General features: G+C 38.8%; 1 protein-coding gene across 1 annotated transcript in view; it reads left to right on the plus strand.

Annotated features, from left to right (window-relative positions):
• Positions 1-25,977, plus strand: part of USH2A (usherin) — a 511,874-nt gene that overhangs the window by 115,749 nt on the left and 370,148 nt on the right. The window contains exon 20 of the mRNA XM_067564962.1: positions 2,665-2,895. Coding sequence (XP_067421063.1) covers positions 2,665-2,895 — 231 coding nt within the window. The remainder of the gene's footprint in view (positions 1-2,664; positions 2,896-25,977) is intronic.

Raw genomic sequence — 25,977 nt, forward strand, 5'->3', positions numbered from 1 at the left:
TGGACCATCTGTCTTTACTGGTCTTTCTGGTGCCCTCTGTTACACAATGGCATGCAGCAATCATAGGCTTTTAAATACTGTTTTAGCTTTACAATATATTAAATATGTATTATATTACAAGATGTTAAAACTACATAATTAAAATACACAAAATGTGACTTTGAATCTACTAAAATACAGTATGCTCATTATTTTGACAGGTGTCTTAACAGAATGTAAGAGAAAAAAATTAAATAGGTAGAATTATAGTCAGTTCATCTTAATACAGTAGCCACAGGTACCACAGTGACACCTTTAGGAAAATATGTACCGTATCTTTTAGTCTTGAATTTTTTTAATTTCAGCATACAATACCATGAAGGCCAGTGTTATAGATTTATTTTGGCTTTTTTGGGGGGGTGGAGGTCTAGACTTAAGTAAACAAATAAGGAGAGACTATCACTGTGTGCAAGGAGGTGAATTCTCAAGCACCAAGGACATTGTAGTTTAAATACTGATGTTATAGCAAAGACTTTCTGAAAGGCTAGGCTTCTATTCCATATATCACAAAATAATAAATTGTGTCATGCCAGTGTTTAATGCATGTACACAGTGCATTAACTGTAACTGTAGTACATTTATTTGTGCTAGAGGAGACTTGAAAATGATTAAAAGATCAATACTTCCCTGTCACAGAAGCAAGTGTTACGATGCATTTAAGTAGTTAATTGCATAAGCCCCATAAAAGCTTCAAGTTTGGGTAGCAGGAATGCCATAATTACAGTCCAAGCAGCTACCATTTATTAATGGTGGACTTCTAAGGGAGATATGCATGTTGTCATAAGTGTTGGCTATCTGTGTACGTTTTAGAAATAATGAATTTTAGCATTTCTGTTTCAGCATCAGTAAGTTGAACTGGAGGGCTTAACCTCAGTACTCCCATTTAAAATGCTGACGTACACCTTTTCTTTCCGAAGGTGAAGTTTTGATTAAGCCATGTTTTCTGTTTAAACCTCTACATTAATATTGAAATTCATTAGTGTTCTGCCCTACTTATGCAGGGAAAGCTTATGACCTCACACCACACTACTTTAATTTTGACATTGTAAATTTCTAACATAGCAGTGTGATACTAATTAGATTGTGAAGTCATAAATGATGCCTAAGTAGGAATTTACAACACATAGTATGGTTGGCGGGTTTTTTCCCCCCTTCAAGAAGAGTATTTATCAAGTTGGAGGAAAAGAAATAGCAACATGATACAGGTTAATGGGAGAAATGAAAAATATGTTAATGGTCCTGTAAATGCAAGAATCTTTAAAAGGATGTCATTAACGTAATCCAAATGAAGGTCTATATAATGAACTCATAGTATATACAATGGTGTGCTGTAATGTAATTTGTCAGATTTTGAAGACCTGTTTTTTAATCTGGGTTGTGTTATGCTTGAAGTGTGTTTGGTGCCCTATAGTGGTCATCATGGGAACCATTTACTTGAACATGTTTCCATCATATCTCCCTTCCAGTGGCACAAAATGATGGTTCCTGTGTTAAATCCTTATTTATCAGAGAGAGGGGTTACGAACAATTTAAAATGGATATGGATTCCATTAATAATGAATTACTGTACATCACCCATAAGCAATACTGATTACACTGCTTTGCTGAATCAATTCCACTCACACCTGTATGACCGTCACTTCATTATCCAAACAGATCATGCTGCCCTCCAGTGGCTTACTGTACAGTGTTTTTTAAAAACTTCAGTAGTTTCGTTTCATGATTCAACTGTACAGTGACCAGCACAGTTGGTCTGATTAAATAGGTGTCATACTGAATGTTCCAGTATTGGGGAAAAAAGTAATAATATCAAACTGTCACATGCTCATTCCTGCAAAGCAGGAGTCTTGTATAAGCTTCATAGTGTCCTACAGTGCACCAGTTTTTTGGCAAGAAAAGATGGAGAGTAACATTTACTCAGGTTGGAGAAGTATCTTACTTACATGACAATGACTCATAAAACTATATATATATCTGCTTTGAGGAAGAACTTTTCATGGAAGCAGGGAGGATGTGTCAAACTGGTTATCTGCTAGAGTGAAATCTCTGTGTTGTGGGTCCTCAATACAAGTATTGCGGTGAAGGTTGTGCTCTTGTTGATCACTTTGTAGCAAAATCTTGTTTTATCATGTGCCAGAGTGCTAAAATGTAGTTATGAAGAAGCTACTAAATATGATTATTTTGATTTTCCTCTGAGGTTAGGCCCGGACCCTGTATTGAGAACCCTGTGGGAGTATGCCTGCATGGATCCCCTTGAAAGCAGTGGAGGATTGGGGTCTAAAAGTCTAATCAAGGACATAATATTAGTTATTATGCAGGAAGTGATTTAGATTATTAAGGGTCCACAAGAGTTATGTCTCATGGTCTGCATGGGATGGAATAGTAAATAATTGTATCAGAAGTTTGAATATCAAATGAGGCATTATTACAGGATTGAGACTAGGTTTCTTTAGACATCAAGAATCCTTCCATTAGTATAGTAGCACAGTATGATGGAGATTTGCATTTATTGTTTGGTTGACCAGAAACTGGTTCCCTCATACACAATATATTACATATATGAAATTAAGTCCCAAGCAGTCCGGACAGTGAGACACGACTAACAATTTTTTTCCCTACACCTAGCTCCAAGAAAACTCGCTGCTCCTCATCTTGAAGGTGTAAACAGCACAGTGTTAAAAATAAATTGGAATGAACCTGAAGAACTTAATGGGCCTTCTCCCATCTACCAGCTGGAAAGGATGGATTCATCTTTAGCTATATCGAGGGTAGATGTAATGAAAGGAATTCGTTTCCCAGGAAATGGTTATTACAAATTCCCCAGTTCCACTCTACCTGCCAATACGTATTTTACAGGTAAATTAATTTAAATTACTTACAGAATGTTTAAATTGTACTCTGTATTTGTTTTCCCATTTATTATCTTCTATATCATTTTTATTGCAAGATCTGTGTATTTTACTTTGAATATTGCGTGATAGATATGTAAAGACTACTTCAGTTGTGCTAAGTCTATAACTGAATGCATTCACTTGAAAGTTACAAGTTCTCACAAAGAGCCTGTAGAAAACTTTATCAGAGATGGGATTTTGACTCCTTTTGACTCAGACATGGAGACATACACTATGGTCAACTCTGCTGCAGACATGATGCCTTTTTTAGTGGTAAGCATAAACTGGGTTTTTATTTATTATTCTGGGGTGAGATCTCTGAAGTGTATTGGCTATTGATTCTAAGGGTATGTCTTTACTGACAGCGGCAAATTCACTGCCGTCAGATCTATGTATCCAGATCGATTGAGCGGTCAGTGAAGACCCACTCAATTGATTGGGAAGTTGACTAATTAAAACCACCCACCAAGTGGCGTAGCGCTGTGTCGACGGGAACACATTTCCCATCAGCGCAGCGCAGTGAAGATGCCATGTAGAAGAGGAGTTACGAAGTCAACAGGAGTTAGCTTGCATAGCCTGCGTAACTCCCATCGACTGCCGCTGAATTTCAAGGTAAGTGTAGACCTTGCCTAAAGCATTTTTCCTCCTCTGCTACCATTTAGTGTCCTAGTGGTGATGGGAGAGTTGGTGGAAAAACCTTCTCTCCCTTGCTCCTGATTTTGGATTTTTCTAGTGTTCTAAGAGTGATGGGACAAAATGTGTCTGTGACTATGACCATCAGTGTTCTGGCTGTGGATGTGTGTGGTAGGAGGTTCACCAATCTGACAAATTGACTGGTACCAATAGTTCTGCTGTTTCTGGGTCGCTGCCTATCATCAGCACTCTTTCTGTCTTTGCTTCTAGCTTGGGAGAGTAAGATTTTCAGGTGGAAAGCCTGTGAAGTGTGCTGTGCTCTATTGAAATAATCTGCTTCTGCTGATGCCTTCATTTTGTGGACCAGACAAGTGTGTTTCCAGGGCACCAGTGGAAAGTTGGGCTGCCTGAGAAATGTCTAGGCTGAGCTGATCAAGTTTCTGGGATGCCAGCTCATGCTACTGATCGAATCTGATGAAAAAGATGAAGACCAAAGTGATCACTTTTCTCTGATTTCCTGTTGATATGCTGAATCAATTCACTTTGCTCAATGCTAGCATGTCAATTAGAAGTCTTGTATTCACTCCTTTTGCTGACTTTGAGTTAAGGTGCTTTAAACACAGTAGTGATTCAGGGGAGGGGTCTCTGACTGGGCATATCAAGCTCATAGCAACACGCAATGGATTCCCCTCATCACCTAAATTACTTGATGTTAGTTCCCCTGATATTAAAAACATGTAACCTCCAATGTGTTTAGTGAAAATCTTTTATTTGCTCATCCCATTGTATTTCTGTATTGTTGTGGTCTAACCTGCACAAGGCTGGAGGGTGCAGTGTTTCTGATTGGGCTATTACTCCAGTGGAGGGGGGATATTTTCCACTAATAGTCTGAGGAGAGCCAAAAAGTAATGGATATCACTGAATCTCCCTCTACTCGGGCTCATAAGCCCCTTAGTGTTCCACTTCCCTTTGATGGGTGGGACAGCTAGCTGGGCTCATTAACCTAATCTGTTCTGTTGTCATGACTTCGGTGGTACAAGCAAAGTGGTGTTTGTCCGAGGGCAGTTGAGCCAGTGAGGTTTTTTGTACTATTGAAACTGAGGGCTAGGAGGCAGGAGAAGGTATCCGCAGATGGTTGAAAGGGACTAGGAAAGGTATGGATGGGAGAAGATGTTAAAATAAAATCCCCTTTAGATTGCCACTTCTTGGCTGATTGTGGTACAGATAAATGTAATTTATTATCACTTTGGATTGTAATCTTTCTATGAAGATCAGCTATTAGTCATAGTATCTGGAGATGGGCTGAGACTGAAATATGGATGTCCAGACATCTACAGATTACACCTAGTGATCAACTTAAATCAACTAGTGTGGTACCCAGAAATGTTGAAGTCCAGTATCTTGACAACTCAATAAATAATCCAGAAAAATCTGGATAGCTGTACACTGAGTTACCTGGATTCAACATGCCTTCCAAAATACGATGAAGGGGAGGGGGAATTGTAGAAAGAAACAATTAAAGGAAATAAGCCAATGGAAGGTAAAAATCCATATTAATTGTTCTCTCTACATATTCCTTCCATAAATCTTTCCCTTACTATGTACTACTGAAATCAGGCATTTGGCATATAGAGTGTTCTGTAGATGGAGTGACTTCACTGTGCATACAGCTGTGTGCATTTTGACATAAAAGTATGCCAGCTTGTACATGCCAGCCAGCAGGCATATTTTGTGTGTGTGGGATCACCCACTGTTCCAGAAAAGATAGATCAGTTTATTCATTGCTAATAAATGTAGTTGTCCTCACTGCCTCCCCTGACCAGTCCTATACTCTGGAGGGCAAGTAATAAGGGCAGATGTATTATCTGGGAAGTTTTCCAAATTCATCTTTCAAAAAAAAAAAAGTTAGGCAATAAACATGAGCTGTACTAAGAAGCATCCTTCTGTCTATAACAAAGCCTCCAGCTGCACAGTAAAATCTGCTCTGAGTATACATTAGATAGAGAGGAAATCAGGTATAGAAGAAAGTCATGTCTGCCACAGCTGTCCACAAGCGACTTGTCAGTTACCAAAATTGTGTAGAATTTTCCTCCATACAGCTAAATGTTTAAGACACCTGGAAATATTTTTTCACAGAAGAGGCAGATTGAATTATTTTGAATACTCCTGCCATACCCTGGATGTAACAAAACATGCCCTAACTTATTTGCATTTTCTATATTCACTAGACTCTTTTGCAGTCTCTGAAGTGCTCAAAAGACACTTTGTGCCATGAGATGTACTTAGCTGGGGAGGAAGTCAGTGAGGTGGCTTCCATGACTATGGTTATGAGAACATCCAGCAATCGCCGTCTGCAGAAAGCAGAAGTATGGGGCCTCTTTTCTACCCTAGAGAAATTGATGAAGCAAGATGGCCAAATGTATACATTCCCTTTAAAATAGTCCCTTGATTCTGTGGTATGAGACTTGCTTAGAAGCTACTATTTTTGTAAATGTACTTTTAGCAATGCATCCTTATGTTTCATATTCTCTTTGGTAATGAAGAAAATGGGGGAAAAAACTACGGATATCTCTGTTAATTTTTGAACTGTGGATTTAGTGGCTGGTTAGGAAGAAGGAGTCAATTACAGTTTAAAATGTCTTGTTTGGAAAAAGTACTCTTTAGGGTCAGTTTTTAAAAGGGCCTTCCAAAATACCCATTTGTGTACATTAAAACTCACTTGCAAGCTTAAGAGAGTTACTTGTGCTGGGAATTTGTGATTGCAAACAGGTGACCCTAGAGTACTGAAAGTGCATTTTCAGTCATAGAAAAATTGTCCTGTAGAATGTAGTTTACTAGTTAGTTGTTTTGTTTGGCATATTTTCAGTGAATGTTGCTCATGTTGTTGTAATTTTAAAGTTCTCAATTGTCCAAAGTTATTGGAGAATCAGATTTGATATTTTCTTCTTCTCTGTCAACATGCCTGTGAGTAATTAACAGTGGTCATAACAGCAGCAGAGATATTATTGTTGCTGCTGCTTTGTTTGCTGCTCAAGAGGAGCCTCCAAATATTTGATAGCAGGAGCATTTACAGTGGCAAGTGGCTTTATTTAGATTTTGCCTTTTTTCACTGCTATATACAGTATGTTTAATACCAAGTCTGAATTTGCCTATTGATTAGTATCCTAAGCATAGAATGAGAAGAAGAGATTACACTGAAATTTATATATGTGGATGCTTCTAAAGCCTGTGTAATCAGGCTACAATGTCCCCTTTAAGCGGTAGTGGGGTTTGGGGCCAGCTAACCCCTGCTCCAGTACTGGCACAGATAAGGGTCTAGGGAATGGCAGAGGCAGTTGCTGGGAGAAAGGAAATGGTCTTAGGGTGATAGTGTCTGGGACCTGGAGCCTGGTAATGTCGTGTGGGACAAGGCTCCCCATCAACAAGGACAAGTTTAGGGAAAGAAGGTTGCATATATAATCTGCCTTTTCCCTCATGATGGGAAAGATACTAGCAGGAGAAGGACTGCTTATGAGCTGACCTCTCCCAGAGGTAAAAGACTGAGGTGGTTTGATGTGGCTTCCAAGTGATGAAGATGATTAGAAGACTACATTCAAGCAGAGATACCTATGCAGAAAGGGCTTTGTTATGAAGCTGTTGAATTGTTTGTTTGAAAGACTGCCACCAATCCAGGTAGAACTGGATGAGGGCAATTAAAGATCATCTGGGAGAAGCCAGCTTGAAGCAGGGCACAGCCCCATGAAGGAGGACTGTGAGGATCCCTGATCAGGGGAAAGGCTTTTGGCTTGAGGTGCCAATTGAGACTCTTTTGTGGACTTAATAAATTAGACCCCCATTAAGGGGAATATTAAGTACTTTGGACCCAAAAAAAGTTATTGGGAGACCCAGGAGGCAACTGATAGCGGGGTGCTTATAGGGCCACCTCATGCCTTGAGGGGGTGCTCTCTGAAGATGGCATCCTGCCATAGCCCTCATCACTCTAATGTCTGAATACCTCAGAAGCATTAAAAATGTATCTTCACAATGTCCCTGTGAAAAAGGGAAGGTACTGTCTCTATTTTGTAGATGGGAGAACTGAGGCACAGAGAGATTAAGGCTGGGATTTTCAAAGGTGCCTAAGGGAGTTAGGCTCAACAGGAGCTGGGTGTCTGACTCTGTTGCACTTCTTTGAAAATTGGAGACTAAATGATTTGCCTGTGATCAGACCGGACATATGTGGCAGAGTTTGCATCTGTCAGGAGCTTTGGATGTTTGGGAGCATTGCTGAGCTGGAAAGCCTTAGGGTCTAGTCTATGGGGGTAGGGATTGATGGACTGAGTTCAAGGGCAGCTGTATCCCACTGAATTCTGTGAAGTCCCACCTGGAGCATTTACAAGGGAGTATAAATAACTGTTAGGGCTTCTAGGAGCGGGTCAGCTGCCATACAAGATGGGATTTGCTCCTCCAGTATATTTGGTTTTGTCCTGTTAAAAAATGTATTTTTTGGCTTTTCATTTCGGTCTAGGAAGGGGCTTAGGGACAGTGTCTATTTTCAATCATGTGAGGAATTAGATCAAAAAACTGCAGTTGGGTAAACTATTGAAGCTATTGCTGTGCTCTAAGGTCATTCCTAGGGAACAGGGTAAGAGAAAGTCTGAGTCAGTCTATGAATCAATGAGACAGCAATCTTGGTGGGGCAGGAGAGATCAGGAGGCCAAGCCAGACTCCTGGAACTGCGATTGGAACTCCACAGTATAGGGAAGTTTGTAGTTCCCTTCTTTCTTGTAGTGGGAGATGATAGGTAGGTACTTGCTAGCATTTGCGCCCAGATATCCTGAGTTACAATCCAGCACCTTCACCATGAGATCATATTAGAATGCTCACACATAAAAATATATATTGGCAATGGGGGGACTATACTGTGGCAATAGGTTAATGAGGCTATATTCTATCTCTGGAGACATGTTTGAAATTCATATTGGGCAGTGAAAACAAACTGGTTGATTTCATTTCTACTCTCTACTGAAAACACCACTACTGAATTTTAGTTCAGAAGTAGCAGTGACCTTTTTCCTGGCCTTGCCCCAACTACTTCTTGCCCTTCCTGTTTATCTCCATAAAGCTTCCTCCTTCTCCTCACCCCTTGTAAGAAGGTTTTTAAAGGAACAATGCCACTAACTAGTCTGACGAAGACCCCTGGCATGAAGGTTGCAGTGGGTACATTTTAGCAAGAATTTAGTCCTTGCACTTAAAACAAATTCAGTTTCATATTGAAAAAGACCTTCCTTCCCTCCTAATCCCAAGAAGCCTAAAGATCGGGAGATGGGGAAGATGGATATTTAAAAAAAAAAGAAAAGAAAGGAGTGATCCAGCACAACACAGATGAACAAATCATCTTAAAACATTTTCTAACGTGCACAACAGGGACTTACGCAGCAAATATGCCAAGCTGACACTAACCTTGCCAGCATTACAGGGGTAATATTTTCACTAAGATGAACTGTTTTTGTTAGGCATAGACATACCTTCTATCAGCATCCAGCATCTGCTTTTTCCGTATCTTTTATATTGTAAAAAGATTTATTGTAGGCTGTACAGAAAAACCCCAATTCTCTACTTGTGTATGAATCTTCATATTTACCTCTTGTAGCTTAATAGGTCAGCTCGGGTTCTGGCACCCAATTGGGTTTTTTAATCCTTGCAAAGACTCTGAAGCCAAAGTATGTTATTGCTGGTGTTCAGTGTCTTTCTACATTGGTAGATTTAAAATTAATTTACTGTCTTTGCATGAAAAGTTTGAGTAGGTAGTAACTCCACGAGTACAAGTTTTCAAAGTAATAACTTTTGTTCCTGATCTTGTAGCTGGTTCTATGCAGAAAACCCCCCGTTCCCATGTGAACCCTGTGTGTCTGGCTGCGTGGAGCCAGTTGCAGGATCAGGATCCCATTATTTTGTCTACTAATATGTGCTAATAGCTGACATACCAATTTCGGTTCATTAACTTCCAGCTCCACATCTCCTCTTTTTAATCAGCATAATTTCAGTCCAGTCTTTGAATCATATCAACTTGGCCTTTTTGTTTAGGCTAAATAATTTATTCTGTCTCCCTTTCATATCTTTTCCTATCAACATTTGTTGTTGGGTTATTGTAACATCTTGTGAACTTTTACATACTTTTTACAGATGAGTTCACAATTTGGGTAAATTTGTAGGCCCAGTTGTCACATGTCTTCCACCCTGTTGAGTCTTTCCTAAGAAAATATCACTTTCCATGCTATCCAAAAAATCATTTTACCTTTTGTTTGTCTTAGTCTTCAAGAACAGGACAGATTGTGGCATAAAATACATGGTAGTAAAACAATCAAAATATACCTGAACAGAACTGATCAGTTCAAGAAATCTATCTTAATCATAATATATTTTCATTTGAAGTACCTGTGTTTGGAGATATGAGTGTACAAAAGCATAATGGATAAAATGCTGAATTACTGAATCATATGCAACAGCAGAAAAGCCTGTTCTCCAGAGGGGTTCAAAATACATTCAACATGCTTCATGACAGATTGGTAGGCACAAGGCACCACAGTAGAAATCTGCAAGGATGTTGTCTGGTCCTCCATCAAATTCTTCATTGTGATATAGGCCTGGTCTATTTTGTTCTGCATACTTTGGCAGAAAGTGCTCCATATGATAGCGCCCGAGTAACTGACATCATCACTGTCTTTCAGAAGGAGAAAACCTATAACTGTTTCACCCTTTCTGCTGTTTCTCCTTAATGCTTACTATATCCCACTATTGCCACATTGAGGGAGTGACAAAAACAATATGTAGAACAGAGATATATTTTTCAAAGTTTTCCATGTTACCGTTTTAACTTTTGTCCTGGTGCTGAGAGATTTTTCTAAACTTCAAAACAAATGCTGCAATATCAAATATAACTGAAGTCAATTCTATTTGGTGACCTTCCAGAAAAGGATGCAGGATGCTGAATATTTTTGTAATTATGGACATATGTAAATGTCTCTTGTACATTTCAGTAAGAATGGAGTAGACTGGCAGAGAATGATCTCAGACATATACTAAGGAAGTATGATATATCTAAATTTAGGCCTTACTAGACGCTAACGCTCTATTGTCTCTTGTCTGAGACTGCTGAGCTTTTATGTTTTCAGTGAGATCAGAAAGCCACAACTAAGATATTTTAATAGTGTTGACTTCAGTGTTAAGTCCTTTTTATCTTGTGTTTCTGATTTAGTTGTGCTATTGTGCTACCTCTTTTTGGAGAAGACTGGTTGGTCTAATTCAGTATGTAAGGAACACACTAATCTGGTTCCCAACATCCAAGACCTTTCTTAATTCCGGGAAGGCTATAAACACCAGCTTTCCCTCCCCTTCAAAATATCAACAAAAAAGGTTAAAAAAGAAAGAGTAATTTAACTATAACAATGTGTGCTAATCGGAACTGCTCAGTCACTCATGCAGGACCCCATTTTACAGGAGGGTACCCAGCATAGGGTGAAAGGACGTGGAAAGATATGCAAACGGGCTATATTATCTTTCTGTGAGAAACTGTGAAGGACTGGCTGAGGGACAATGTGTGATCCCTTCTTCCTACTCACAGTAAACCTTGGGCTCTAAGGAGAGGTCTCCACAAGATCAAGGGGAAGGGAGGAATGATGTTGTGGAGGCATATGAGAATCTTACCCAATGGAATGGGAGATCCATATATGGAGGTTCTCACATGGCTTTCTGGGCTATGTTTGGCCCCATGGTATATTTAGCACATTATTCCACTGTATTATTATCCAATATGGCAAAATATAATAATCACCATTCTGAGGGGTTAAAACATTTCACTTCATTGACTCTGATCCTTTTAAATTTTGTCTGCTTTTGAGTTGCTTTTAAGATGTGGTTTCCTCATTCCCACGTTGTGACTTTTGAATAGAACAGTCCAGATAGAACTATTGAGCAAAGTATTGAATAGACATGTATAGAAAGATGTGCATTGATTATAATTGTGTTGTGAATATCACCAGGAAATGTTCATATGAATATTATCAGTATGTGTTTCAGCTTCTAATTGATCCTTCAGAGAGATCAAATTAATTCCATGTCTAAATTTGATGGGCCTTATCAATTGAGTGACTGCTAACAGAGTAAAGAAATTAAAGGATTAAAAATGTGCACTTGTTAGGATTCAGAATCTAAGGTCTAAAATCAATCAGCTCATAGCTTTGACACAATGGCATTGTTCAGTCTATCATTCAGGCTTAGACTGTGGTAATTTGGTGGGAAAAATTGCTGTATATGTTGCATACACAAATTCAAAAAATAAAACCTACTATCTATGCTAAAAGAACATTAAGGCTTCAAAATAAAACAATTAAATTATGAAATGCCGGAATAGTTTTGCCCATTCAACCTTAATGCAGACACATTTTGCATATTCTGTTTCATAGTTTTTAATTACATGATCATATACTAGTTTTTCTACCTAATCTGTACCTCATTCAATGCAGAGGAAGGACCATGCTCACTGAATGGGCAGCTGTTTCTTTTTATTGTCTTTATTCAGTGTATGGCCCTATGTTTTATTTACTGCATACCACCTCTGCTATCTAACCTAATAGAGTAACTGATAGCAGCAGTAGGTTATCATCCTCTAAGTGGATAAACCACTAGAGGAAGATGACATAATTTTCTGAGAGTATCACAGGTATTTGCTAGACAGTAGAGGCGTGTTGGGATTCAGGAATCCTTGCTTTTATTCTGGGTTTTAGAAGGAAGTATTCTGTAGAGGTTACAGGCCCTTCTGTTCCTGTTCCTTCAGCCTCTTCCTTTCTCTCTTCCTTTCTCTCTCCTGTTTCTGTCCCTATCCCACTTTGTTCCTATCTCTCCCCCAGCCTGCTGCTGTTCCCATCAAGACTGCTTGTGTCCCCCTAGCTCCTTCATCCTGCCTCCATGCCTCCTCTGCTCCTTACCCTTCTGTATTTAATTCAGGGTGCTTCTTCCTTCTCATTTGCACTGCTGGGCACTAGCAGAGGGAATATTGAGAACAAAGGACAGAGTCTCCTTGCTCTCAGTTCTAAAGTCCAGAATCACAGCAGCCCTTCGTAGTGAGGAGGAACAGTTTCCCTGAAAGTCCTACTGAGCCCCTACTCCCATAGGCTGGAGCATGCTCATTATGGATGGAATCTTTGAAGAACTGAACTGCTAGCCTCTAACAAACCTCTATTGAGCATGTGCAAATGGCAATTTTCAGACATATTACTTGGCAAATTTAAGTGGAATTTCACAAGGACAGCAAAAGGCACTTCTCTGACCCCAGGGTCCTCTGCCAAGTATCAAAACCCTTTGCCAAAGACAGTGGTGACAAAGCTTGGAGGCACCAGAGCGTCTCAATAAAATAGTTGTAAAAAATTCTTACAAACTGGCAAAATGGAATATTTTTCTCCTAAACTGATTCTTTGAAATGGGTAAACTGTTTTAGCTGAAACATTCTAAAATATTTAATCTAAAGCAGACGGTTATAAAAGATTTTGGTCTGAACAGTTAAAGTAACTGAAAACTTTCATAATGGAAAGTGTTACTCTATTATAGGATTTGCTGCCAATTCCGACTATCATACTTCATTCTTCTTCAAGAAATGTTCCTCTGAGTGCTCCACTTCAGGCCCCATACACCTTTGGTTGGAGGTTTTTGGTAGTAGTGTCCATGAGGCCTGCACCTGCAACCTAGACCTCCTGGTTCCCCATACCAAGGATATATAGAGTATCATGGATGAACCATGCTTTGTTTCTGCTCGACTTCCCTCAGTTTGAGATGGAGCATTTTGCATGGCCACTTCTAGCAATAGCTTAGCCTTTAGGGTAATTTTAGTTTTATCTTACTTTAGCTTTAGAATTCTTCAGTTTTTTTCAGGAGAGGTTTATTTCATTAGACAACCCATTCTTTCTTCTCTCCCTTCCTCCTTGAGAATTATTTGTCTAGGGATATGCCAAGTTCTCCAGAATTCAAACACTGCCTCACCTGTTGGAAATCTCTGTTGGTCAGTGATAGGCATTCCTGTTGTATTCACAGTTGCAGGGAGACATACATCCATTCCAAGTGTAAGATCTATTCAGTATTCAAAAGTGGATCCAGAAAAAATAGATTTCTTCTGATGGGGGACTCCCTTCAATCTGCATGATATCTCCTCTTTTCATTGGCCTCCAAGTGAACATAGGACCCGATCAACTCCTGTAATTTGCTCACCTACAAGATCTTAGTGGAATAAGAACACAGAAGGTACCAGCAGGACTTCGTAGAAGAGAAGCATCAGATTTCCTCAGAGAAAGCCTGCTCTCAAAATGTCTAGGTCACCTCAGAGACCCACCATTTTGAAAAATTCATGTTGCAGAAAGGCATGTCCTGGCTTTACCAGTACTGGGAATGCAGCTTCAAAGATTCATGGTTTCAAGCATGCCTTGGTACTCAGTACTCGCTGAGCATGACCGTACCTGCAGAGATTTTAAAGACACTCTACCAAGGAAGTCAGTACCACCTGCAGCTCTTCTGCTAGTATTACTTCTTGTACCAAAGCAGACAGTGCAGACCAATAGACTGGTACCATCCAAGTAGGCTACATCCTTGATACTGCAGCTGACTGCTTTGGAGCCTTGTGCAGTTTTTGCACAGATCCACCTGATACCACGGAAGCTTCGATTCTCCGGGTATCTATTTGTATTGAATGAACCATAGTCTCATTTATTAATGGGTACTGGAAAGTTGGTCAGTACTGAGATCTGCTGGGTCACCGAGACAGTATCTCTCCTCAGTACCTCCTACTACTCTGAAGCTATCAGGAAGAGTTGGACAGCCATCACCACCATCCCTGTCTGCTCCTCCTTTGGATTATGTTGAGGGCGACTCCTCTGACTCCCTGATTTTGGTATACAGATCATCTACTTATCAGCATAGAGCCATGTCTTCTGATGTGCTTACTGAGAGAGTGGCTCCTAGACACAGGCAATCTCGTGTTCCCTCTTATCCAGCCTGGTATGAACAACATTAGATGCCACCTCCTCTCCTTGATGATCCCTTGTAATGATAATACTGGGATCCATGGACTGTCTTTTGCCAATAGTTTTCTAAAGTTCCCCGCTATATCCATAGGGATCATCGTGGATGATTGTCTTCTGCCTCATATCTACCTCCTCAACAACCTCAACTGCAAGAGGATTCTGTGACATACCCTGGGTATAAACCAAACTGATGAACAGCTGAGTCCTCTCAGCTATCTAACCTGGGTTGCCTTTTACACTGTTTTGCTGTGAGAGTTACCGCTCCTGTTCTGCTTTCACAGAGCATGCAAGTTAATCCCAGTTACAGTGTTGAGTGCTGCAGATGGCCACTCTTGATTTACACTAGAGTGAAACCAGCAAAGTCCCAGACTTTCCTCAGGAATGTACATCTTGTACTGTCCTGCTCTCTCCTGGACAATACAAGCTCATATAAAGTCCGTCATTTTATTAATAGAAAATGATATGCAGAAATTCTGCTATCCCAGATAGTTTTCCAAACACTTCAATCCAAACACACTGGTTTAGATAAAACAATAAAACAAGTTTATTAGCTACAATAGATTTTAAGAAAATACAAGTAATAAGGCATAAAAGTCAGAAATGGTTACGAGAAAAATAAAAGCAAAAGGCAAATAATGCCTACTTAGCAAACTAGAATGAATTCACAGCAAAGGTCTCTCTCACCACATGTTTCAGCAGTCTACAAGCTGTTTGCCTTGTTCTTCAGGTGTTGTGGATACTGTGGGTTGAGAGAGAGGAGGAATAATCTGGGGTATCTGCTCTCCCTTTTTATAGTTCTTTCTCTTCTTTCAGAAGCATCTCTAGCTGGGGTTCAGGAGACAGAAAGTCTGTGTGGATGCTGTTTCTTTGTCAAGATGTAGATTTTTCACTCACACCCTCTTTCCTGCCAAAGAGTGGCCACTTAAGCAGGTGGTGATTTCGCTGATACCTGGCTGAGGCATCAGCTTACCTTTTGTCTCTAGGGAACTGGTTTGTGGCTGCTTCCCAGACTTGGAACATGTCTTAGTAATATCATACTTATAACATTACATACAACATTTCCACATGTATTTTACCAGGACAATAATGATCAGCAATTATTTTTTCAAATGAAATATCACAAGGCATACTTTGTACATAATTTATCATCCTATAAAAGGGGTGAATATAGGGGTAGAAACTGTCACAGGGTCTTTCAAGGAGCAAGAGGCGAGAACTGATAAAGAACGGAAATAAAAAATTGTTCCCATTGTCACCAGATGAGGTTATGATGCCTACCCCGCCTTCTTATGCTGATAATTTCAAACTAGTTTAGGACTTTATGAAAAGGATTACTGAATTTCTCCAGATCCCCTTAGAAGAGGGTTAGGAGTTTCAACAAAAGCTTTTAGACATTCTCCCCATGACAGCTCCTGGTCAAACAACCTTGCAGGTGAACAAAGTTCTCCTTGAACCTGCCAAGACCATCTGCTGGGCCAAGTTACCATATTGCCTGCAAGTGAAAGATGGGACAAAAAGTATTATATACCAGCAAAAAACTCTGAATTTTTATTTACACACTCTTCTCCTGATTCTTTGGTTGTTGATGCCATCAGCAAGAGTGGCAGGCAACATCATTCAAAAGCAACAACACTGTAAGTTCTTTGGTTGCAAGGGTTATTCCTCCACAATGCTGCAATTTAGTATTGCAAAGTACCAAACATGGATGGCAAAGTATAATCACATGAACTACAGCAAATTCAATTTGTTTATTGATCATTGGGAACAATTTCAGGTAATAATTGGGGAGGGACAGCTCCTTCTAGTTACAAACCTCCCTAAGTAGAAGCAAATATGTTTCTACTGCTCTTGTTATATGTCAAGATTCTTGGCTGCAAACATCATTATTCTCCAGTGAGGTCCAAAAAACAGTAGAAGACCTTCCTTTTGATGAACTTAAGCTCTTTATGAAGTCCACTGATGAGTCCTAGCACACCATTAACGACTGAAGTGGCACACTGGTCTCTTGGGATTTACACACTTGAAAACAAAACAAAAATTTAGTAGATCACAGATCGGCTCAGAGATCTAGGCCTGTCCAATTCCCTACCTTCCATTGGTCTGTTGAACCACTCAAGAAGAGACTGAGGCTTCAGAAAAGTAAGCAGTCTACCACATCCACCACTGCCACCCAGACTACCTCATCACTTAGATGTCGGTTTTGATTGAGGGTTCAGAACAGTCCCATCGTAAGAATTTACTGTTTCATTACTCTGACTGCTTCCTCCCATCTTTGGAGAATCTCTCTCCTGCTTTTGAGCTTCACGGGAATAGACTGTGTCCAACCAATGGGTATTGGATATTATTATATCAGGCAATTTGTGTATACATAATAGCTAATAGGAATTTAGTCAAATATAATTCTTTTTGCATTTTCTGTTGACAGGGGCAGGGAAAAGATCCACTTCTGAGAAACCCCATGTTTAAAAAAAATCTGATTATCTAGTTTCCACTTGTAATCCTGTTCAGGAGGTCTCTCAGATGATTGCTTTTGTGGACAGATCTTAAGGTTCCACTGTTTCAACCCAAACACTTTCAAAGTGGGTTTCCAGGTGTTTCCTTTCTTAGTATGAGGCTGTTAATATTCAGCCACCTCCTAGAATAATAGCCATTCTACAGGATCTGTCTACTGCCATGAAGTGGACCTTTTTGCTGCCACCATCATCACAAAGTGCAATAAATAAATAAAATGTAAACAGTACCAATTGCAGAATTTGCAGAGTTGCTGCTTAAACTTCCATTCAAATATTTCAAAACCCTGCATTCTAATACATGCCTCCAGAGCAGGCGTGGCTCTTGGGACTGCAATTCTGTCTTTAGTCTTATACTTGGCTCTGAAACTTTTGCCTTCATGAAGGGGTACTGCTTGGTTGTCACATGAAGTGGAGCACCCATAGGGATATTACTGTAAGAAGGAGAGGTTATTTACCTTGTACAGTAACTGGAGTTCTTCAAGATGTTTGTCCCTATCAGTGCTCCACTACCCAGTCTCCTTCCCTTCTGCTTTGGACTCTTATCTCATGAGACTTTGCAGTAGAGAAAGAATTGATTGTGGTTCACTTACGTGGCTAAATATATCGTTGGTACATGTCATGAAGAGGTGCATATGTGGACCAAACAGGAAGTAGTACCAATCAAAGGTGCATGGGGCACATGCTCACAGTGATAAACATCACGACCTCCATTTACTGTACAAGATAAATAACCTCTCCTTATCATATAATAATCCACAATGAGAACATTCCTTCTATATCTCTGAGTATCAGCAAGCCTTTTAATAAATTAACATATCCTCCAACTCTGCATAAATTGCTACATTTCAATTTGACTAAATCCCTATTAGCTATTATGTGTACACAAATTGTTCAGAGAGTATAATAAAGCTATACCTCTTGATAGATACCTCAGAAAACAAGAACAAAATAATGTTTTTGACAATAAGAATGACATGCTATCTCAACAAATAGCCTGTTCATGTTTTTTTCCAGGTGAGCACAGTGTTTTTGGTAGGCTGAATTTAAGGTAAAAATATATATATTTTAATAGATACTGGTTATTGGGGTTTTAGGATGTCAGCTTTTGACGTGTTAGCTGATTGCTTTAGTTATCACACCATGCCATGCTGTGTTTATAAGCAATGAAAATAAATACAAGCCTCCACAAATAATTGCCATTCAAGTATATAGACATTTTCAGAATGAAATAAGATCACATATATTTTTGTTTCAGAATTCCCATCTCCTTTCAAGTTACTCATGCTTTCTGTGAAATGCATTGGAGTTGATGCACCATCTCTGAGTCTAAATGTACACTGGCAAAATTATTGTTACCTTAGATAACAATGCAAAGTGATAACTGTGAATTCAGAGTGCTGCTATTATCATAACTATTAGAATGAAAACATAAGCTCTGCCAAGCAGTGTTGTTCGTATAACAGCAATTTAAGTTGGATAGCAGAAATGTCATATCCCAAATTACAGGAGGATTTACTGATCTCAGCAATTTTATTTTCTTTATGATATTATTAATCTTTTTATTATAAAAACCCCTAGAAAGTTGTGATAGCGAGTTTTTTTCTGAAGTACAGTAAAATTAGTCTTACACCAGCTGTCTACACCCAAAATGATGTTTGTTTGAAGTTTGTTAGATCTGAGCTTACTGACCTAAGATCCATATTACCTTAAGATTAATTGAGAACATAAATGGAGAAGCTGACAACCTGGAACCTTGACTTCTTAAAATTGCTGACCCAATTACTGCTAAACCCTTTGCTGACATGTTAATATGTCTCTTTAAACTGGTAAATTACCACCATTTGGGGGTGTGCTGGAGTTAGTCCATTGGATAAAGGAAGATGTAAGTTTAATTTAAATAATTATTGACCTGTTTTGACCTATTCATTTCACTTGCACTGCTCTTCTCAAGGTAAGCAATTATATTTTATAGTGTTGGATGGTAATCAATGTACAGGAGCTATCTTTATTGATTTAACTAAGGCCTTTGATCTGGTAATCACCAACTATTGCTATGTAGGTTGGCCTCAACTATATTAGGTACATCCACAGTTCTCTGATTTTTAAAATGAGCAAAATCAAGAAATTTTATTTAATAGTATTAACTAAAGTTAAAGATTTGTGGAAGCCCTTAAAAGATATTTTTGCAGTCCTTATCAATAATTCTAAACTATTATTTTATGCAGTACACGCAAACATTACAGACTTACAATAATAGTTTTGGGACCTGGAAACTGAACTACTTTGACACCATATAGGCGGTCTCCCTGGGTCAGGGTAGACCTAGTGGGTGACTGTGGTTGAATTTTTTACCAATCCTCCCTAAGCATGAGGGTTAGTGGAAAAACAGATGGCTTTGATATCTATAGCTGGCAGTCTAGCACATTTCACACGTCAGATTTATAAACAAAAATGAATAAGAATCCATTGGTTTTAATATTCACACTCTCACACAAAGAAGCACACCAAAATATTTTTGTGCTTTATTGATGTATAAAAAAACCTGTTTTATTATTTTACACTCCACATTTACATGGCTCTACACTTCTACATTCCTGCTTGGAGTGGAGGCAGAAGTGTGAACTTATAAGGAAAACAGTTTTTATGTTATTTCCATCTCTAACAGAAAACTCCCAAGGACACATGATCTCTTAAGGTTCTCAGATCAATTCTGCAACCCATCAAAGTCCAAGTGTTCTTAAGAAGTGTTTGGCACCTATCAGAATTGTAAAGTGATGCCCATTTGTGGGGTATCAGAGCATCTCCCAACAAACTCACAACAATCCAATAATTTAATTTAATTTTTTCCTTCTCTCCCCCTATACCTTTTTTCTTTCTCTTTTCCTTCTTGCCTTTGACTCTTTTTCATCTTATTCCTTTTCCTCCTCCTCCTTCCTTTCCTTTGTTTTGATTTATGTCTGTGGGAGGGATGAGATGAGTGATTTTACACTTGGCTTAGAAGGTTGTGAGGTCTGTGGTCATTATGATCTCCTCCTCTAATGAGTTCCATAGCCTATGTCCTGTTTGCCAAGAAAGCTCAATCTCCTGCTCTGATGAGCTTCACCCTGGAGATTGACAGCGACTGTTGGGAGAGGTCATCAACATAATGAGAAGGGCGCTCTCTGAGAGTTCCTGAGCAAGTTTCATGGATAGTCTTGCAGGTTAGTACTGAGACCTTAAATCTGACTCAGTATTCTACGGAGAATCAGTGTATTGAGCAGAGCCACTGGAATGATGTGCTTCTGGCAGTCAGTGTTAATGAGGAGAATGGGCTGCTGCACTCTGTACTAGCTGACCTTTTAAAAAAATTGTTTAAAAAATGTATATCTCTTTATATGATGAGTTGCAATAGTTTAGCTTAGAGGTCAGCAAGGTGTGGATCTTTATGACCAATGCATGTTTGGTAAGAGAGGTCATAGTCTTCTGGTTAGTTGTAGATGGTAGAAAGCAGTTTTGTGGCCATTACTATCTGTGTCCCCAGCAGAAGTGAAATTAATTAAACCTCTGAACTTGTCGATATTTGTCAATCCCTAAATGTGATAATACAGTGGAACTACCAATTAAGAATATCATTGCTCCTTCTTATTTTCTAAACTCAGTGGTCTACAGTTCTGCTTTCATTTGCAATAAGACTCGTACATTGGATCAAAGATTTGTTTTAGATACAATTCTTTGTATTCCTCAACATCTTGTTCTTGATTACCAGAGTCTGATTGTTTGTTTAAAAGATGTCTTGTTCTCACACCACATTTGTACCCTTCTGAGGTGTTGCTTCTGTCATTTACTTGAAGGATTCTTCTATTAAGTCATCTGTCTAGAAGCACTATATCTTTGTAATATCCAGTATTGTTACTGGGTTTAATTGTGTATGCACTCACTACTGCAAACCACTTAATCTCATTCTTTGTTATTCAATCAAGAACCTGAATGTCTTTTAAGATTGGCAAGGATCCCTTTTCTCCAGGCAGCTATTGGCCTGTATCTTTAAAAAATCATCTTTTCAAGATAATGAAAAGAGTGGTACAATCAAGGCTGTATAGTGGTTTTTAATAACAGGGAAAATAAAAGTACCCAAATGGCATAAAGGTCCTTGACATATTGATGGCCCTCTGTCAACCTATTATTGATGCATTCGACAAAAGCCACTATGGTCATCATTACGAGTCTTTTTGGATCCCAGTGTGGCATATGATAGTTTGGCATGATAAGCTCTTAGTGAAACTGAGTGAAATGGAAATTTGTGGTAAAATGAACTTCTCAATAAGAGATTTCCTATAGTATCAGAAAAAAGCATTAAGGCTGCATGGTACTTTTTCAAAGACAAGGCCACATAAGATGGGAGTTCATCAAGGTTCAGGTTTAAGTCCTCTTCTTTTTCTGCTGTATTTTTCTGGAAACTCAGGCCTCTCAAAATCATCTGTATGTATGATACAGATGATGTTGCACTTTGTGTTATGGATCATGAAATGGATGTATTGGAGAATGGTTTGAATGAGGACTTGGAAATTGTAACTAGGTGGGCAAAGGAACATAAATTCCATCTGAATCCAGCAAAAACAAAGTCCACCTACTCTAGCACAAATTATAGCAGGGTCACCTACATTCCAAAATTGACATTGGAAGGAGAAGGTATTGCTCTTGCGAGGAACTAAATATACTTTGGAATGACTTTGGACATAGAACAAAGATTCAGACCACAAGTCAGAAAGATGGGAACCAAAATAAAGAGATTGAATCTTCTATGATGTACTGCGGGTACCAGTTGAGGTTCACTTGTTAGAACTCTGAAAACAACATACTGCATAGACCAATACTTGAATATGCCTTCTGGTCATATACTGCTCCCAGTAGTCCTAAGATCAATGTTGTGCAGTCATTTGCAGCCACGTAATAATTAGAGCTGTAAGATCCACTCCAACAGTAACTTGTGAACAAGAGTCTTATATTGAACCTCTCAAGAATCAGAGAAAAGAGCAGCTAATTCAGTGTGGACATCATCTTCTTTCCCTATCTGAATGTCATCCACTGTTCATATCTGATCAGAAATTGGACAGCCAAGTCAGGGCTGAAACAATCATCTTGTTGCAAAAGATGTGTAAAAGCTACTAAAGAAATGGAAGCACTTGATGTTCGGAGGTTAGATTGTGTGAAGAAGTTCGTATGCTCAGTAATTCCTCCACATGAATCTATTTGCTTTAGTAAATGTCTTTCCTTTTTGGAACGTTGGTTGAAGGAACATGTGCACTTGGCCACACTAAGGAAAATTTGTAGAAAAGACCATCAGCATCAGCCAAGGCAAACAGATGCATGTGTACACTGATGGTTCATCACACAAATCCTTCAGGAATGGTGGTTGCAGTGTCATCATCCAGTGGCCTAATAGAAGAAGAACAAGAAATAACCTGAACTAGTGCTCTATCAGCTGAAACTATATGACCAAATTGAAAGTTATTCTCATTGAAATGCAAGAAATAAACAGAAAAAGAGGTGGAAGTTGTAATGTTTGTTGACTTGTAGGTGGGGATCCTTGGCTCCTTTCATAAAACCAAGAACTCTAATAACAGTGCAATTCATAAGAAGGCTCAGAGGATCAGAAAGTGAGGTAATAAATTGACTTTTCAATGGATTCTATCCCACTGTGTATACAGAAGTAGGTTGCAGATGACCCAGCCAAAACTGAAAGATCAGAAACTCAGGTTGGAATGACAACGGTTGAAGACATTGATGCCCTGTAAAGAAAAATATTAGCTGAAATAAATGGTCAAAAGATAAGATCCTCTGATATCAAAACATCTCAGAAAATAACATCCACTATCACGAGATTGCAGATGGGTTATGCTTCAGGAATGAAAATCTATAGAGATGAGATCAAGGTATATCCACTCTGCAAGATGTCAGGAGCAGGCTTTAACATTTGCCCACACTTTCTAATCTAATACTGTAAGAAAAGTGAACCTTTTTGGATTGGACACCTTGAATCAAGGCTTTACAAAGGACCCTGTATGAGTTACAGAATTCATTTTGAACTTCATGGCCTAATATGATTATCACAGGACAAGACTATAGCAATTTGATCATCTTCAGTTTGTTAGTCATAGGCTAGAGCATTGTAGGTGGGGAACCAAGGTTGAGATTGATCAACATGCTTGGAGATTCAGCATTATAGATCCAGTCCTAAGCCTTGTCTACAGTAGGGTTTAAAATGGAGTAAACTGCATTTATGCAACTCCTGATTTTCATGGGTGTAGCATGTCTGTGCTAGAATTGTGCATTGATGCAGCTACACTGTGGCTAAAAACTCCAGTTGTCCAGTGTAGACACACCCCATACTCCAAAATAAAGTTCTCATTTTCCTAGAATTGTTGCAAGTGGCATAAATTGACCCAATTCAATATTTTGTAACAGATCATTTTGTACACTTTTTTTTATGGGTAGGAGAAATGTTGATATCATCAATGATCCACACCTGTCTTTTGTGCCACAGCTACAAGACTTTTTCCCTCTATTATTTCAGAAATGTTTCCAGAAGCAATCTTTCTTTCTTTCTTTCCTACTAAGAAGCCTATGTACATCCATTCTCTAATTATATCACATATTGAATTGACCCTTTTAGTTTTTTTCTGGCTGCTCTTTCAGAAATCTGTAGAAATCTTAATCTTCTTTTCAAAGCACTGGGCCATATGTGTATTCCACTCTGTGTATGCATGCACTCCATCCACCTGAGATTGGAGGATTCTTACAAGCAGTATCTGTTGGTCCATGGCTGTGCCCCTGCCCTCCTTGTGCTCCATACCGAGGTTGTAAGTGGCAGGGTGAACTGACAACCTCTCCAATTCCTTCTTGTTGTCACATAGCCTGACAGTCAGAACCTCCAGGGTCTGAATCTTCTCCTTTCTCTTCAGCCTTGTCTTCAACCTGTAAATATTTCAAACTTTTATCTTTACTGTAGCTAGTGTATATAGTTTTAATAGTATAGTTAATGTTCAGTTAGATTCCTCACCCTGGGAAACCCTCACCTGTATCCTGATATGGGAATCAGACTATTTTGGACATATTCATTGTGAATTTTTTTCAGGTATACACTTTTTTTGTGGGAGCAGTGGACCATAAACACTGACATGATGTCTTCCTCAACTTTTGTAATTGATATTTTGTTTTTTACCAAAAATAAGGAGAGTACAAAAAAGCAAGGGATGGGAAGTGGGGAAAAGGAGAGGAACATCTTGGTTTCTGTTTGCTAGGGATTAATCAAAGGTTTCTAAGAAATTAGACCAAATCTTTTCAAATTTGTCTGATGTCCTTCTTCCCTGGAACATTTGAATGCCAGGTCGGCAAAGTCACTCAGCCAAGCTTTCATCCGCAGACGCAGTCTGCTCTTCTATCTAAACAATCTGCAACTTTCTAAACACAGTTACAGGTCACTATATCAGTGGTAGCCATTGAAATCTATGTTGTATTGCCTTTAATAATAAGCAATATTATATGATATGCACAGTAGTCCCTATTGTAGGTTGAGGGGTACTACAAATATAGCAATAATACAATACTTTAAAAAGTAAATTGTTAAAGGTTTTAATGTACTCTAGTACTGTATAGAATGTTATGGAAGAAACATTCAGTGGCATTATGCTGGTGTAATACCAATGTGAGAGAAGAATCAGGCCTGAAATATCTTTTTAATAAAAAACAAGTAAGGGGATAGAGGGTGGATATTTTTTTAATCACTTTGCACATGACCCATTCCATTTCTAAAGTGCTGGGTTATATTGGTTTATTATAAAAGCCACAGTTCTGGACGGTTTCTGATGACCTCACTGGTACCGGAAAATGAAATTACAACAGCAAAAGTGCTGTCAATAACATTTTGTTAAGAAGATGTGAGATGGCATAGTTATGTTGGTTGGGGGTGTGATTTTTTTTTCAGAGTCCTAACTGACGTAGCTATGACAGAAAACTTTTAAATGTAGTCCAGGCCTTAATTATATTGAAGGCCATTTTGTTTCCCCAAGTGGCCTAGGACTGGGAAGCAGAAATGTTGCTTCAAGCCTTTTCACCAGAGTCTTTTCAACTGCGCTGAGGACTGAACCTTTCAATTTTTGGATGTGTGCTTAATTACTCAGATTTGATGTTTGCATTAATATTAAGTGTTTTTACATATACCCGGGTGGTGGTGGTTAGATATTCAGAAATGCTCTCTGCCTGCAGCTTCCACAGATTTCAGTTAGACATCTGGGGGGTCAGGACTTCTGAAAAATTAGGTCCCAGAAATGTGTTTCCCATTGTAGGTGCAAGCTAGTTAACTAATCTACCTGTCCCCCTAAAAGCAATCTTATCAACTATTTTAATTTTATTGTTTATTTCAAGATCTGTTACAAAAACTGTGTATTATGGTTGTATTGGAAAGACAGAAGTATATAGAATGGAGTATGATACCTTTAACCAATATTGTATGGCCAGTCATCCAACTTCTGATTCATTATATTGCAATATTGCAATCAATCATAATCTTCCATGTCCTATAAAGCTCCATATCTATGAGAGGAAAAAGGAAAAAAGGAATTAAATTATCAGTGAGTTTACCACCAGAGGAAAAGAGATTTCTTTATTATCATCATTCAGGATTAGTCAGTCATATATTTAGCAATCATTCATGTTTTAAGCAATAATATAAAAATCAACAGAAAGGCAGGAAACAAAGACATTGCCTTTAATTCAAGTTTGCCATAAGAAATTAAAAATATGCAGAGGTAAAATGAGATAATTTAATTTCCCTTCTCAAGATCTCACAAAGTATTAAGGCCAAATTATATCATTCTA

This window comes from Emydura macquarii, unplaced genomic scaffold, assembly GCF_026122565.2.
Source record: "Emydura macquarii macquarii isolate MOO-44397 ecotype Brisbane River unplaced genomic scaffold, CSIRO-AGI_Emac_v2 contig_2676, whole genome shotgun sequence".
Taxonomy (NCBI): domain Eukaryota; kingdom Metazoa; phylum Chordata; order Testudines; family Chelidae; genus Emydura; species Emydura macquarii.